This window comes from Onychostoma macrolepis, chromosome 11, assembly GCF_012432095.1.
Source record: "Onychostoma macrolepis isolate SWU-2019 chromosome 11, ASM1243209v1, whole genome shotgun sequence".
Classification (NCBI taxonomy): domain Eukaryota; kingdom Metazoa; phylum Chordata; class Actinopteri; order Cypriniformes; family Cyprinidae; genus Onychostoma; species Onychostoma macrolepis.
Window position 1 is genome coordinate 21438433 of NC_081165.1, and position 12289 is coordinate 21450721.

Below are 12289 nucleotides of genomic sequence, written 5' to 3' on the forward strand. Positions count from 1 at the left end.
GCAAGTCGTGATGATTTGAGAAGGCTAAATTGATCAAACATAGGCTATGATCAGCCTGCCGGTCTGCCGCTGGCCGCTTGGTCGTTACTTTAAGAAAGAAAAAACTTATTTAATGAACAAAAAAATGCTCCAAACGTTTTTCTAAATTAACTTAATAAAAAAACGAAACGAAATATAATCACTTTGCTAGTTCATACAAAACTGAACTATTTTAATAGCTGAAACAGTATAATCTGATTTGGGAGAAGAAAAAAAAAAAAAAAAAGACGGGCTGGACTCGGGCCGTAATTCTGTTAAACTGTCGGACACGTGCCGGGCCTGAGCGTCTAGGCCTAAATTTACTGAGGGGGATTCTACCGGACTGCGATCTGTACGGATGGGGACTCAATCCGAACACAACACCCCGAAGCGACCCTGAGGCGACATGAGGAAACCATTTTAAAAAACTTAAGTTTGCCTGGCACACAATCTATAATTAAGGCTGTCATCACCTTTCTGAAAGAAATTCAGCTTGTAAATAGGATTTAATTGTTTATATATTTATAAAATGTAAAGTAGCTCTGATTTATTTATTTATTTATTTATTTTTTTGCATGTAAACACCGGAGTTTGTATGGTACGGAGCCCGGGAAGTCACCTGTAGGAGAAAAAAAAACAATCCGTGCCGACGGTTTTGCAATCCGTTCCCTCAGTTTATAAACCGTACTCACGAATTCTTAAACTGTTCAATTGGTTTAACAAATCGTGCCCACGGATTAATAAACAGTACCCACGAATTTCCAATCCGTGCGCTCAGATTTTGTAAACCGTACCCACAGATTCATAATCCGCGCGCACGCTTTCGCAATCCGTTCCCACGGGTTTAAACTGTACCCACGGATTCATGCAGCAAGCTCCTAGGTAGCCTACGTGTTAAAGAATCATACTGTATATTGTTTTATTGCTTACTATTATGTGGAATAGGCCTACAGCAAATTGTAACGGACACGAGTTGGAGTACAACGATTTAATAAGAAAGATGTGCGTCAGAATCTTGTTTAATTTGTGATCATCTTAGACTTGATTATTATTGTATAATAAACCTGGCATTGTGACTGACTTTGGAGTTATTTGTTACTCTTTTGTAAGTCGTTTTGAATAAAAGCTTCTTCTAAATGCATGTAACCTAAATATATAACAACAACAACAATAATAAAATAATAGTTATTATTATTATTTTAATTTATAGGCTAAATAAATGAGTGCACTTAAGACAGTAAAATGTTTGTCATACAATAATTCATGAATGCTTTATTTTTAATAACATTTTACAGTTTTGGAAATGTGTTTGTGTACTATTCATTCTTAACACGAAGACTTATTTTGGTGATTTTATTATACTTTTCCCCCCAGAGTTAGATACTGTTAATGTGGATGTTCCAGAACTTTCTTCAGTTAAACAAGGAGAAAACTGAAGTCATTGCATTTCGAAACAAAGATGAAGTTCTCGAGGTGAATGCATACCTTGAGTCTAGGGGTCAAACAACTAAAAACCAAGTAAACAATCTTGGGGTGATTCTGGAGACAGACCTTAGTTTTAGTAGTCATGTCAAAGCAGTAACTAAATCAGCATACTATCATCTCAAAAACATTGCAAGAATTAGATGTTTTGTGTTCAGTCAAGACTTGGAGAAACTTGTTCATGCCTTTATCACCAGCAGGGTGGATTATTGTAATGGTCTCCTCACAGGCCTTCCAAAGAAGACCATTAGACAGCTGCAGCTCATCCAGAACGCTGCTGCCAGGATTCTGACTAGAACCAGAAAATCTGAGCATATCACACCAGTCCTCAGGTCCTTACACTGGCTTCCAGTTACATTTAGGATTGATTTTGAAGTACTTTTACTCGTTTATAAAGCACTCAATGGCATAGGACCTAAATGCATTGCAGATATGCTCACTGAATATAAACCTAACAGACCACTCAGATCATTAGGATCGAGTTAGAAACACCAAGGGTTGGACTTTGGACTTTGCACTGGGCTGGTTCCACGCTGCACGTCACGCTATTTCAATGTATCATACACTCAACAATACATATACATATGCATGTGAGTGGCGGCCGGGGGTGGGACTTTGGGCCTTGTCCCCCGCAGCACCTCTCCTTGATGGCTCGTTTTGGGCCTAATTTATGCCTTACGCATGGAGGGTCCAGAGGCAGCCTTACAATATCTTACTATTTATAGCTTTATTATTATTATTACTATTATTATTTCGTCATTACTATTACTACCATTATTATTTTTATTATTATTATTATTATTACAATTTGTCCTCTTACTGATTCCCCAACCACCCCCTGTCTCGGATGAATAAATGTATTATCGTTATTGTTGCTACTATTACTAATTACTATTTAATACAATTATTATTGATGTTTGTCATCCTCACCCTCCAACTTTCCCCTCATTTCTGATTAATTGAGTTAATTACTATTATTATTATTACTGTTATTATTTATTTATTGATATTGTTGCTGCTACTATTACTATTATACAGCTTTCCTGTAGCTCAAATAGTAGAGCATGGCGCTAGCAACGCAGGATCATGGGTTTGATTCCCAGGGAAAGCAAGAGCTGATAAAATGTAAAAACTGTAACTTGAATGCAATGTAAGTCACTTTGGATAAAAGTGTCTGCTAAATGCATAAATGTAAATGTACTATTATTACTTATCACCGTCCTCATCCTCCATCCTCTAATTTTTGTTATTAATGCTATTATTATTATTATTATTACTGTTATCATTACTATTATGTTGTTGTTTTTTACTTTTGTCATGTCTGTTGTACTTTCCTTTATTTATATACTTCCACCCCCAACACTTACACACACACACACACACACACACACACACACACACTCACTCACTCACTCACTCACACACACAAATCATGTTGGCTGTCATGTATGTTTTGTTGACCTTGGTTATTTTGTATTTGATTTGTTATCTGTAAGTATCTGTATGTTTGTTTGCTTAATAAAAAGAAAAAAAAAAGAAACACCAAGGGTTCACACAAAACAAGGGGAGTCTGCTTTTAGCTATTATGCCTCCCGCAGCAACACACGCACATCTTTCTTATTAAATCGTATTCCAACTCGTGTCCGTTACAATTTGCTGTAGGCCTATTCCACATAATAATAAGCAATAAAACAATATACAGTATGATTCGTTAACACGTAGGCTACCTAGGAGCTTGCTGCATGAATCCGTGGGTACAGTTTAAACCCGTGGGAACGGATTGCGAAAGCGTGCGCGCGGATTATGAATCTGTGGGTACAGTTTACAAAATCTGAGCGCACGGATTGGAAATTCGTGGGTACTGTTTATTAATCCGTGGGCACGATTTGTTAAACCGAGGGAACAGTTTAAGAATTCGTGAGTACGGTTTATAAACTGAGGGAACGGATTGCAAAACCGTCGGCACGGATTGTTTTTTTTTCTCCTACAGGTGACTTCCCGGGCTCCGTAGTACGGCTACTGCTCCAGAATGTATGATAAAGACATAACTCAGGTCAAATTCCTACTTCACCTAATTGTAGCCTGTACCCAGACTACGTCTGCTCCCAAAACTGAAAGAGGCGGAGGGTGAACAGACTCCAGGGTAAGGCTAAAAGCAGCCAAATGTATTAAACATCATAAATCCGTCTTTTTAGGCAAGAACCAGACATGGGTGTCATAGGCCAATAAAATATGTTTAATGGGACTGAATTTGTATTTAACGTGATTTACAATTTAATAAAAAAAGCATTAGAAATTGATACTTAGCCTATATAACGTTTCCTTTCCATGGTTATTCGAATAAATTATAGGTAATGTTAGGCTATAAGTGACATTATGACTAACTTTGATCTATCGCAAATTTAAGCACTCTCAAACCAAAAAACAAAACTATTATAACTAAATCTGAAATGAATCTCTTGCTTGCACTGTAAGTACATCTGCGCTTTGTTGTTTATGATGAGAGAATTCGAAGTCCGGAATTAAATCAGAGAACCCGCGCGCACTCAAAACTGATGAGTTTCAGTGATGACTCATCTGAAGGCCTCTGATTGGCCATTGCCATTTCTAAACTCAACAGAATTGTGTGTGATTTGTTAAAATGCGCAACACTTTAAAAACGCCTAAAATGAAATGCGGCATAAATACATTAAATCTTAATTTAATGCCACAATCGACATTATTCATTTTCGCTTTGTTAGCAACAGACGTAATAGATTTAATTTGTTTGTGCAGGCGCATTTTTGTCCAATTTAGTGGCATTTTTGCCCCAAGGTCCCCATGGCCAGGCAAATGGCCCCATGCACTGCGTGATGCAAATGGTGGTCACACCAGATACTGACTGGTTTTCGGACCCCACAACACAGTAAAACTACACATTTTAGAATGGTCTTTTATTATGGCCAGGCTAAGGCACACCTGTGCAATAATCATGCTGTCTAATCAGCATCTTGATATGCCACACCTGTGAGATGGATGGAGTATCTCGGCAAAGGAGAAGTGCTCACTAACACAGATTTACACAGATTTGTGAACAATATTTGAGAGAAATAGGCCTTTTGTGTACATAGAAAAAGTCTTAGATCTTTGAGTTCAGCTCATGAAAAATGGGGGCAAAAACAAAAGTGTTGCATTTATAATTTTGTTCAGTGTATGTATAATGGAATGCTATGGTGTGTACAAAACAACTCAACACACTATAGTACAATAACGTAAGCAGAGTAAGCTGTACAGTTATAGATTGCTGACATTACCCATATCTGATGTGAACTTGTGCTGACCTCTCTTGACGCTCAGAGCTGTATCCTCTTTGATTTTGTGTTCAATAAGCATTAGCAGACAGCAGATCAGCTTCAAGTGAATGAAGTACAATAGCATTGAATAAAAGATATATATATATATATATATCTTTTATTCAATTTAATTATATATATATATACATACACACAGTGCTGCTGGAAAGTTTGTGAACCCTTTAGAATTTTCTATGTTTCTGTATAAATATGACCCAAAACATAATCAGATTTTCGTACAAGTCCTGAAAGTAGACAAAGAGAACCCAATCAAACAAAACAAAAATATTTTCTTTGTCATTTATTTATTCAGTAAAAAAAAATCCAATATTGCATATCTGTGAGTGGCAAAAGTTTGTGCACCATCTGTGCAGAGGTGTTTTCAGTCAGTGCAATGACTATCAAATGTCAGTACGTGACCTGTTTTATTCAAAGAACAGGGATCTATCAAAGTCTGATCATGTTTTCGGAAGTGAATCATGCCACGAACAAAGGAGATTACTGAGAACCTCGGAAAAAGAGTTAATGTTGCTCATCAGGCTAGAAAAGGTTACAAAACCATCTCTAAAGAGTTTGGACTCCACAAATCCACAGTCAGACAGATCGTGTACAAGACCACTGTTACCTTCCCGAGAAATGGTCGACCGACAAAGATCACTCCAAAGCAGAACGTGCAATAGTCTGCGAGGTTGCAAAAGTTCCCAGGGTAACTTCTGAGCAACTAAAGGCCTTTCTCACATTGGTTAATGTTCATGAGCCCACAATTAGGAGAACACAGAGCAACCATGGTGTGCATGGCAGAGTTGCAAGAAGAAAGCCACTGTTCTCCAAAAAGAAAGATCATGTGGACAAGCCAGAGGACTATTGGAGAAAGGTTTAATGGATGGATGAAACCAAAATAGAACTTATTGGTTTAAATGAGAAGCTATTATGTTTGTAGAAAAGGGGGTCACACCAGATACTGAAAGCAAAGATTCACATACTTTTGCAACGCACAGATATATAACGCTGGATCATTTTTCTCAGAAAAATATTTTCTTAGTCATTTATTTATTCTCACTTGTTTGATTCGGTTGTCTACTTTCAGGACTTATATGAAAATTTGATTGTCATATGTGCACTGTGTCTGTCCTGGGACTTTTATGTTGAAGTGTTTCTCTGCCCCGGTGTTTCTGTCTTCACTTCCTGAGTCTAGTTCCTGTTTCCTTAGTTTGCTTGTTTGTTTCTATAGTTACCCTTGTGTGTTCCTAAGACAACTGCCCACGCCCCCTTGTTATCTCATTTAGCTTGTCTGTCTGTGTGTATTTAAACAGCTTGGTTTTCACTTGTGTTTGCTGGTCGTTGTTTTATCATTCCCTGTATTGTTCCCTGGATGTTCCTGGCTCTCTCTGTGAGGATTATGAGTTATTGAGTTTTGTCTTTTCTTTATTAAAGTTGTGCTTGCAAGTGGATTCTCTCTCTGCCTCATCACTACGTTACAGAGACGATGTTTTGAGTCATATTTATGCAGAAATATAGAAAATTCTAAAGAGTTCACATACTTTCAAGCAAAGCAGCACTGTATATATGTATGTATATATGTATGTATGTATATATCTCCATTAGTGCTGTCAAACGATTAATCACATTCAAAAGAAAAGTTTTTGTTTACATAATGTGTATGTACTGTGTATATTTATTATGTATATATGAATACACACACATGCATGTATATATTTAAGAAAAATGTTTATATATTAAATATTTTTATAAATAATATAAATTATATGAATATACATATGCATGTAAATATTTTTCTAAATATATATATATATATATGTACACAGTATGCGCACACATATTATGTAATATCAAAAGTAGTGTATTGTGCACTTTTTTTTCATTTAAAAGTACTGCTATATGAACAAAAGTGCAATGACATTTGGTTCGCAAACACTTTAAACAAATAAGGTGCTTTTTTTTTTACAGCAGTATTCCTTTTACATAGTAGCAGTCAAAATATTTATTGTAAATCTCAATTTATACCATTAATATAATCAAATTAAATATAAAACCAAAGCTATTTCCCACTTACAGGGCATTATTGTTTTTATAGAAAATATTTTATAGTTTGTTATAGAAAAACAAGTTATGATCAGAGTCCAATGCCAATGTGAGCATGTTGCATTCCTTTCTGTTAAAAATAACAGTGAATAACAGTTTTGTATTATTTCATAATAATAAAAAACTGCGTTAATGTGCGATAAAATAATTGTTGGCAATAATCAATTAATGCGATGATAACGCGTTAACTTGCCCAGCCCTAATATATATAATACTGTACGCCATTACAGTTTGTACTGTATTTTTGATCAAATAAATGTAACCATGGTGAGAGACTTCTTAAAAATAGAAAAGAAAAAACATTAAAAATCTTACCAGCCCCAAATGTTTGAGCATAGTGTACAATCACAATGTTTATTGAATTTTCTTCTGGGAACAGTAGTATAAAAAAAAAAAGCAACTATGCAAATTTAGAACCCATCCCACCCCTGGTAGACTTAAAAAATAAAAAAATAATAAAAATAAATGTATTAATAGATAAATAAATAACAATAAAATAATTTTTACAAAGATTTTAGAAAAGATGACAACATTAAAAGCTGAATGCCATAAATGTATAGTTTTCACATTAGATCCATGTATACGAGAAGTTACAATCACAATGACTGACATAAAAACTGTTTCTGAATATCTATTTTTATTGGCGCATGACTTCGGTTGCAACTCATTCACAAAGGCTGACTCACCAGCCCAGAAAAGTGTGTAGTGATTTGATTATATAATCTGTGTGACATGTTAACGTCTCCATCATTACACACATTTGTCACAACCAACAAGGTTTCATTTTTTTTTTTACATATTCAGCATTCAAGTAGTGAATTGAATCGTTTATTGTTGTAAACCAAATCTGGTTTAAATGAATTGACTTGAGCGTGTCATATATATATATATATATATATATATATATATATATATCAAAAACAGTTTGTTTTTCACAATTTTGACCTGTAGCAACAAAATGGATTCTTTCATCTACACGTCACTGATCTGTGAGGAGGGACGTGAGGGTTTGTTTGTAATGTGTTCAGCTGTTCATAGTAGTCATGCTCAGAAAGAGGCTTTCTGACACTGACTGCAGAGCTAATAATATATAATGATAAGAGAGAGAGGGGGGATGGGGGTTACACTGAGCTGGTGACAAGGGTATAAAAGAGCCAGGACGAAAAGAAGACAAAAGCGCCAACTTATCCAGAAACCAGACCCGCAAACATACAGAATGTCTCAGGTATGAAGATTTATCTATTCAGTGAGCAGATTAGAAATTAAAGTATGTGTAACAATTTAAGTGCTAACTACTGTAGACATTTCTCTGTTGAAATGATTTTTCCATCAGTCAGAGGTTAAGAAGAAGAAGAGGCCAGTTGTAAAGGAAGAGGACCTGAAGGGAGCCCGCAGTAAACTGGGGCTGAAGGGAGAGGTCAAGAGCAAAACATACGAGGTCATGGTGGAATGTGGTAAGTTTGTCATGTTTTGACCGTAAATCAGTAGATTAGCTATTATAGTTTAGATTAGAACAGGGATTGTCCTTTTGAAAATGATGTATAAGAATGTAATATCTTTTGGAACTTTTACTTTTTTTTTTACTGCGATAATGTAGAATACAATAATAATAGTAATGTACAGTTATTACATACTATAGAATAGTATTGTACATAATGAATTATCAGGGTCCCCGTAGGTTTTTGAAGGTCAATTTAAGCCTTTCTAAAGACCCTTTTAAGACCAAGTAAAGAAAATTAAGGAATAAATGAAAGAGAACATGAGTCAGTATGTTTTGTAAATATAATGACATACCTTAACTAGAATATGGAAATAACTTTACTCAACCTTTTATTCACACTGCAAGAAGTGATGTTCCTCCTCAGGATTTTTGTCTTGTGTTTTTCCAGTGCAAATGTTGACAAGAAATTAATCAAACTTAAGCAAGTTTATTTTGATTTATTAATTCTTTACATTTATGATTCAAATAAGAACAAATATCTGACATTGGGTTCAGAAAAAAATACACTTAATTCAAGCGGGAAAAACGTTTTCACCTGCAAAAATCCCTGAAATCAGACCGTTGTGTTTTTGTCTGTTGTGTAGAACGCATGGGGAAGGTGGCGCCATCTGTTTTCAGTGGAGTACGATCTGGAAGCGAGACAGTGCTTGAGAAACCCAATCCTCCATCAGGAAGCGTGTTTGGCAAATGAGTGCAGAATGGACAAATGGACTCTGGGTTTTAAATGTATGTCCATGGGCACACAGAGTACTCTTTTGGCATCCACATCATCAATTAATCAACTGTAATTTGGATAATTATGTTGCATATTTGTAAGTATTAGTGTATGTTTTTTATACTGCTAAACATGTTGCACTTAAAAACAAAACAAAACAAAAAACACTTGTTTCTAGTGTCATGTTTTCTATATTAAAAAAATGCTAAAAGTGTCTGAGTCACAGGGGCGGTCCTAGACCACAGTAACTAGAACCACGGGGGGAGGGCAGACAGGGGCCACTTGTGCTTTTAGGGGCACAATTTTCAAATTCATCTTAGCCTACTTTAAGTATTATTCATTCAATCATTTTTCACCATGTCATGTATCACTGCAATCTCTAGAAGTAATCTATAACAATTCCAACTAAATTAAATATTTCATCATGTTTCATTTATTTGCCAAATAATTTATTATTGTAGCGTCAGGGGGCATCATGCACTCATTATTTTTGAGGGGGCACAAGTGAAGGGGGGGGGAGGGGTTCTCATGCTTGTCATGTGACACACAGCAGCCACAACACCACTGTATAACTGATATAGGCTTATGTCCCTACTAAAAAAAAAAACAGAAAAAAAATGGTTTCCACTACAAATACCATTACGAACTTTACAAACCATCAACATTTAACCATTAAAAATGGTTTTATGTAGTGTTTTTTTGGGACATATTCCATTAGGATTTATTAGTTTTAACAAGCCACCAATAGAAGGCAACCAATTAGCAGTAGAGACCAACAGGCACCATTACAGTTTCCAGTAAAACCAATATAAATCCCATTATAAACAGTAAAATCATTACTACATTTGTAATGGTGTCTATTGTTTTTTTCAGCAGGGGTTTTATTAATTTATAAATTTATTTTAATTAGATATATCCCTAAAATATATCAGGAAATATCTCGATTCTCAAATATGTGTAAGAAGTAAATGTATTTTGCACCTTTATAGATTATGTTAGTTGATTTATAACGGGCGATAGGCAAAGCAGCCTAATAAGTTACTGTAATCTATTAACTACGCATAAATGCCTGTCTTTTGACTAGCTAGCTGACTGCCTCCCCCCTACCTATAACCGCCCCTGCTGAGTCACCAAGTATAACTAGTATTCTCTGTCATGCCGCATACAAACAAGTCTGTCATTTCAAACCATGTGAACAAATATTACATTAGTCATTTAATGAAATTGTTGCTTGTGCAAATTTGAGGAAGGAGGGTGGAGTACAAATGGAAATAGGTGCTCATTAAAGGTTGTAGTCATCTAAGATTTCCTTGTCAAGTCTGGGTTGAAATTCTATATGGATGGCTGTTTAGTACATCCCTGAGACAGTTTTAATGTCACCAATAAAGCAACTCCCACAACTGCATGAAGTTGCATGGTGTTTTGTAAGGGATACTGCCTTCAGCTGATAAAGTGACAAAGCACCATGAAAGACCTGGGCCCGTATTCTTAAAGATTCTAAGAATCCTCTCAGAGAGCTCCTAATTTAGCTTAAAATTTTCTAACTAGGAGTCTTAGTTTAAAAGTGATTCAGGACCAATCTGAGAGTAACTCTGAGCGAGGAAAAGTCAAAAACTTTTATCTCAGTGAGGAGGCGGGGCTGACCCCATTGCTAGCGATGACACAGTCTTTTGAAGACTGTGATTGGTTGGTTGTCCAAGAAGGAAATAAAAGAGCGCTTTTAAGAGTAGGGTTTATTATAAGCCTTCACTTTGAAATTACAGGTGTAATTTTTCCTGTTTTACTGTACTCTCTCTCTCTCTCTCTCTCTCTCACACACACACACATTATATATGTATATATATTCTTTATTTTTCTATTTACCATACTGTCATATTTGACGTATTTTATAGGAAATGAACAGCGACACAATGAGGTTCTGAAAGTGCTGTAACAGACCCAATTCATCGCTACAGCAGAGTTGCATTTTTCCAGTTGCCAAATATGTTAATGTAGTTAATGTAGTGATTAAGTCCATTTCTGGCGCTATGGCATTTCTGTGTGGTGTTGGAGATGTTAGCGTGTCTCTATAAGATCGGTCACAAACATGATCCCTGCACGATCTAATGTGTAGCGTCATATTAACTCACTGTCATGCATTGTGTGCAACACATTTCTTCTCCCTCTTCATGTTTAATCCATTTTATCCACAGCTAAAGAAACTCTTAAGCCTCTTAAAAGTCCTCGTTCGTACTCCTAACAATTTTGGACCTTAAGACCTCTTTTAAGGGTTAAGATGCTTTCTGAATTACTTTTTTCTTTACTAGGATCTTTTCTTTAATTTTAAGGGGAAACACCCACATTTCTAAGAATTTTCTTAGAATTTTGTTACTAGGAGCAACTCTTAGCGCTAAGATTTTTCATGAATACGGGCCCTGAAGTCCATCTGTAAATTAATTTGTCAGGTATTTTGCTATGACTTGGATAAATAAAAATCTTCCTACTGTGTGACCTTTGTCATTTACCCAGCAGTTACATGCACAAGGTTTAACAGATTTGTTTTAATATCAGATGGCCTGCAAACTTTGTTGCACATTCATTGAATGTTGCATAACTATAATAATCTAGGATTTATTTATAAATTATTAAACCAATAATTTACCTAAATTATTTTGCTTTAAAAAAAAAAAAAAAAAAAAAAAATAGCTGAACTGTCCGAATGTGCCAAACCACATTACTGCAAAATCAGTCTTGACTAAGCAAGAAAAACTATGAATTGTTATTGTAGCTTAACTGCAAATACTGAGATATACAGTGGGGCAAAAAGTATTTAGTCAGCCACCAATTGTGCAAGTTCTCCCACTTAAAAAGATGAGAGAGGCCTGTAATTTTCATCATAGATATACCTCAACTATGAGAGACAAAATGAGAAAATAAAATCCAGAAAATCACATTGTAGGATTTTTAAAGAATTAATTGGTAAATTCCTCGGTAAAATAAGTATTTGGTCACCTACAAACAAGCAAGATTTCTAGCTCTCACAGACCTGTAACTTCTTCTTTAAGAGGCTCCTCTGTCCTCCACTCGTTACCTGTATTAATGGCATCTGTTTGAACTCGTTATCAGTATAAAAGACACCTGTCCACAACCTCAAACAGT

General features: G+C 35.5%; 1 protein-coding gene across 1 annotated transcript; it reads left to right on the forward strand.

Annotated features, from left to right (window-relative positions):
- Positions 1-7979: 7979 nt before the first annotated feature.
- Positions 7980-9611, forward strand: mustn1b (musculoskeletal, embryonic nuclear protein 1b). The gene is made up of 3 exons (XM_058791391.1): positions 7980-8160; positions 8269-8389; positions 9021-9611. Exons 1-3 carry the CDS (start codon positions 8152-8154, stop codon positions 9125-9127), a joined length of 237 nt encoding a protein of 78 aa, XP_058647374.1. The 5' UTR covers positions 7980-8151; the 3' UTR covers positions 9128-9611.
- Positions 9612-12289: the final 2678 nt, after the last annotated feature.